The following is a 4,669-nucleotide window of genomic DNA, read 5'->3' as shown; positions in this document are numbered from 1 at the left end:
GTGTATTTTTACAAATAAATGAAAGGAGAATGTTATTTATTTATTTTAGCATTTCTAAAAAATGGAAGTGGAATTTTCTCTAAAATTAACTATTAGAAAACATTGAAAATTATTGATGATGAAAGTCTCTCGCAGAGGTAGATACTAGTCACTAGATAACCTAAAGTTCCATGTATGTGCGAAAAATTAAAGGATAGAAATGCTAATATAGTAATTTCTTCCATAATATTAAAAAAACAAAAAAAATAAGTCAAAATTTATCTTATTTAATATTTATTAATTATTACAGTAATTAATAAATATTAAATAAAATAAATTTTGATTGATTTTTACTAAATATTTTTTATTATCAAACATTTTCTTAATCTCTTCCACAGTTAAAAACATCAAGGTCAATCGAATTTCCCATCCATGTAGCACGAAAAAAGATTACTTGTAAGTAAGTAAGTAGAGTGTATTAATTTCACGGGCAACAACGACTTTTGTTATTATGTGTTTCCCATTTCTTTCAAAGAGTCAAATCATTAGTACATAAAAGTCATGCTTATTGACTTTTCTTTATAGGCCTCAATCAAGGGCTTTTAATTTCTTGATTCATAAATAAAAAAGAAAACTATATTTGTTGCTGTGGATGTGGTTGTGCATCGCTTGCCTCTGTTATTTTGGTATCTCCACATTCTTTTGGTGCTTTAACCGGCAGTGATTTCTGATGACTCACTCCTTCTTTGCTTTTTCCCCACAAAACACTATAGAGACTTAGAACCAGCATGATCCCACCCACAACACTGCATGCATGCATAACACATCCAAATTAATAGCATATTTTAGGACAATCAGTATTTATTAATGGACTAATACATTGTCTTTTGAGCTAAGCATGCAATTAGTAGCTGACCTGCCTAAACACAGGGGCTCACCCAAGAGCAATATAGAACCAGTGGTAGACATAACAAAACTGAGTGGGTTCCATATTATTGAGAAAACAGGCCCTCTCTTTTCTATCACCCAAGCTTGCAAGTAGTATACCACCCCATTCACCAGTATCCCCTGTTACACCAAATATTAGGAGTAGGATAGAGGCATCATAATCACCCATTTATCTATTGTATTTTATGCAATAATCGATCATTTTGTTTTGTTAGATAAATTTTTATGTAATTTAAAATAAGATAGTAAAAATTCACATACAGTTAGTCTTTATGTAAAGTTAATAGTTAAAAATTATTAGACGAATTAATATGTTTGACTAAATTATCATCTAACGATTTTACTCAATTATCAATTTTACATTAAAATAATTGTATATAAGTTTTCACCTTAAAATAATCTCCTAACTATACTTATATTGAAAGAAAAAATCTTTGTTATGCATATTTTACATTAGGTTGATGGTAAATTTTATGATTTTGTTGTTGTGTCCAAATTATCTAATTTATCTTTTAAAATAAAAAATAAAATATTTAAAATAAAAAATAAATTATTTAAAATTAATTAAATATTATCTATTTACCTTTTTTAGTAACTTAAGCACAATGTTAAAGGTAGTGTAGCACTGGTGACTCGCCTAAGTTACTAAATACTTACAGTGTAGACAACTGCAAGGAGTCTCATATCCCAACCCAACTTCCATTGCTGAAAATCTCTTTCAAAAGCTATAGCAACCAAAAATGATTGAATTGCACTTGACATGCACTGCAGGCTAGTGAAATATAACTTTGAAGGGTAGCTTTTAAGAAATTGAGCCTGTCATTAATTTTGGATATATAAGCACACAACAAACTTTATTTGTATAGCACAATAATGCAAGATGAGTGGGTAGTACCTGAATGACAAGCCAAAAGCTCCAAGTGATGACTGCCAAGAAAAAGAGTAAAGAACCGAGTATCCATTTTTGGCCTCTTGATGAAAGATGTTGAGTGTGGTGGTGTCCAGATACTAAGTGTGGTCCTTTGTATAATGCAAGGATCACCACACCACCTATGCAAAGCAATACACTTGCAATCTTTGCAATCCCTGATTCTGTCTTTATATTTACCTTTTCCATTCTGCATTATAATTTTTGGGATTATCATATGAGGAGTGCTAAAAGGCCAGCAGATTTTGTGATTTGTAATTATCAATTAACTATCATTAATGTTTTTAATAGTATAAGATTATATCTAATAGTATAAAATTATTCACACTTTTTTTTTTACTAATTAAATGTTGACCAAATTTTAATAATAGTGCTTATCCCTAAACTTTCTATTATCATATACCTACCACCCATTCTTAATCATTTATATATATGTCGTTATAGATACAGCCTTTACATTAATAAGTGTTAGTAATATATACTAAAGGGAAACGTTGAGAGATCAATATTTTTAGTTCGAAAATAGAAAGATTTGGTTAGTGTTATTTTTTTTAGAGATATAGTTATTAATATTGTCTTCTCTTATCAGTTTAAATTTATAAGATGAATAATTTTAAGATAATTCTAACATAAGAGGGAAAAAAAAATTATTGGCTACTTAAAATTTCTGTATAATTGGTAACAAGTCTAAGCTAATTCACTCGTTTCGAAGGTTTTCAATTTAATTCCTAAATAAAACCAAAAACAAAAATAGTATATCCAAAAAAAAAAATTAAAAAGAAAATAAATAATTCGATTTTATGACTCATTATGGGTGAATACAGATCGGATTGGATATAATCAAAATTTTGATCTAATCCGCACTAAAATTATCAAATCGAATATAATATCTATAGTTTTTAAACTTAGATTCGATTCGTACATTTGCGGATCGGATCGGATATCGAACATATCCAATCCGCAAAACACAAAAATATTTTTAAAAATTTATTTTTAATAAAAAATATCAATAAAATTCATTCTTTTTGTGCTTTTAAACACTTTTACTTTTAAAATAATATTAAACATTCATTTCTTAAATAATAAATTAAAATAATATAATATGTATGATAATTTTTAGTTAAAATAAAATATTAATATTTTTTATTTTTTTATTTTTGTAGATACGTGGATATATAAATCGGATATACAGATATCTATACAAAATTCGCAATCTGATTCTATTAGTGTATGGATCTAATTGAATCTAATCCGATAGCCTTACAAATCAGATCTATATCCTCAATTTTTGAATCGAATTTAAATAAATACCGCGGATATGTAGATCAAATCTCATCCATAAATACTTCTAATAACTCATAGTTATATATTAGAATATACATTATATGGTGGCTACTTTCCTAAAAACGTCTTCATATAGACATAGTATTAGTAAACTATTAAATAGTTTAACATGTTTGACCGAACTACCTAACCATTCGTGATACTATCCTTGTAGAAGTAACCAAATATTCAATATTTTGTTGCTCTGTCCCACCTTTTTTCTTCTTGATGTTCTCCTTACTTACAAAAACCTAAAGTCACCGTAATCTCCTGAAATTGATTTTAGCTGGAGCAACTTTTTCTTTTTTTTCTTAATTCTCTCTCCATTTAAAGTAAGGGGAAGACACCAGAAAGTGATTTTCTTTTTTTTTTTTAGCAAATTATAATATTACCTGAGAATGACAGCAAGGAAGAAAGTAGAAGCGGGGAGGCAATTAACAAATGCAGCACCCAACGTGGCAGAGGTATAAACAAGTGCAATGCTATAAACATTCAAGGTTAGAGTAAGCCTGAAAAAGCAAGAATTTGTAGTATAGGGTTATAGACCTATTAATAAGGTTCTTTAACTTGATTATAACAGCATCTAATAACTAAAATATTAGGTGAATAATATTTATTCTTTATATTTACTTTAGAAACAAATACAAGAAAATATATTAAACTAATATTTAATTTTCTTTGTCTTACATTTAACCTAACACTAGATCCTAGTTATTAATTTTGTATTTTTCGAAAGTTATGCCTAACATTCTCCTTCAATAATATACATAAAGAATTATAATTAAACTTTAGTTACCCGATAAATGAGAACATGAAAATCTTCAAGAAAGTCATGAACGAGAGTGGCACTGCACTTTTTCTAAACCATATAATAAAATATAGAAACGTCAGAGTTTGATAACTAACTAGTATATCCAAACAAACTCAGATAGCGAAGAAAATTAAAAGAGATAATGAGATTCAATAATTATTACCGTTCAAATATGAAGGCCAGAGGGACCAAAATAACGGTTCCCAACATTTGTCTATAGAAGATAAACACAGAGCTATTCATGCCTTGGTTAAAAACTGCCTTAGTCAACAAGGTCATCACTGAATATATGAATTGCATTAGAACCACTGCAAAATATGGCTTAACTTCACCCATTTGGCAGTGTGCACAAATGTATAGAGAAGAAGATTATGCCTTCTGATTTTAATTTCACCTATCAAATGCATTTATATAGAGCTTAAAAAAAGTTGGTTATTTGGTTTCTCATGTTATTTCTAGCCCTCGGTCCGGTAGGTCAATGAAATTTGTCGGGGATCTAAGCTTCATTTAAGGATTCGTTGTGATCAACGAGTTATTGTATGCTAAAGTGGGATTCGAACTCTAAATACTTAATTAAGCGGAATGAATGAGTTAACTACTGGAACAATCCAAGTTGGTTAAAAAGAAAAAGTTGGTCATTATGAATCACTTTCTTGAAAATGAAATAAAATGCTGCTGCA

General features: G+C 28.7%; 1 protein-coding gene across 2 annotated transcripts; it reads right to left on the bottom strand.

Moving 5' to 3' along the window:
- Positions 1 to 440: 440 nt before the first annotated feature.
- LOC130956480 (WAT1-related protein At5g64700-like) lies at positions 441 to 4,351 on the bottom strand. 2 transcript variants are annotated; one of them, XM_057883532.1, is made up of 7 exons: positions 4,153 to 4,351; positions 3,975 to 4,037; positions 3,571 to 3,687; positions 1,823 to 2,045; positions 1,585 to 1,743; positions 896 to 1,047; positions 441 to 785 (listed from the first exon to the last, which is right to left on the bottom strand). In XM_057883532.1, exons 1-7 carry the CDS (start codon positions 4,323 to 4,325, stop codon positions 614 to 616), a joined length of 1,059 nt encoding a protein of 352 aa, XP_057739515.1. In that variant the 5' UTR covers positions 4,326 to 4,351; the 3' UTR covers positions 441 to 613. The 2 variants fall into 2 exon arrangements, with proteins under 2 accessions (XP_057739515.1, XP_057739516.1); XM_057883533.1 differs by having other exon boundaries at positions 3,571 to 3,660.
- Between the last annotated feature and the right edge of the window lie 318 nt (positions 4,352 to 4,669).

This window comes from Arachis stenosperma, chromosome 10 (assembly GCF_014773155.1).
Source record: "Arachis stenosperma cultivar V10309 chromosome 10, arast.V10309.gnm1.PFL2, whole genome shotgun sequence".
In the NCBI taxonomy this organism is placed as follows: Eukaryota; Viridiplantae; Streptophyta; class Magnoliopsida; order Fabales; family Fabaceae; genus Arachis; species Arachis stenosperma.
The sequence above is the reverse complement of the archived record's forward strand: the minus strand, read 5'-3'. Positions and strand labels throughout refer to the sequence as shown.

Coding starts and splice junctions, on each gene's coding strand:
- LOC130956480 (XM_057883532.1), bottom strand. CDS start 4,325: ATGGGTGAAGTTAAGCCATATTTTGCAGTGGTTCTAATGCAATTCATA. Junction 4,038..4,152: donor CTGGCCTTCATATTTGAACG/GTAATAATTATT, acceptor TATATGGTTTAG/AAAAAGTGCAGTGCCACTCT. Junction 786..895: donor GAGCCCCTGTGTTTAGGCAG/GTCAGCTACTAA, acceptor GCATGCATGCAG/TGTTGTGGGTGGGATCATGC.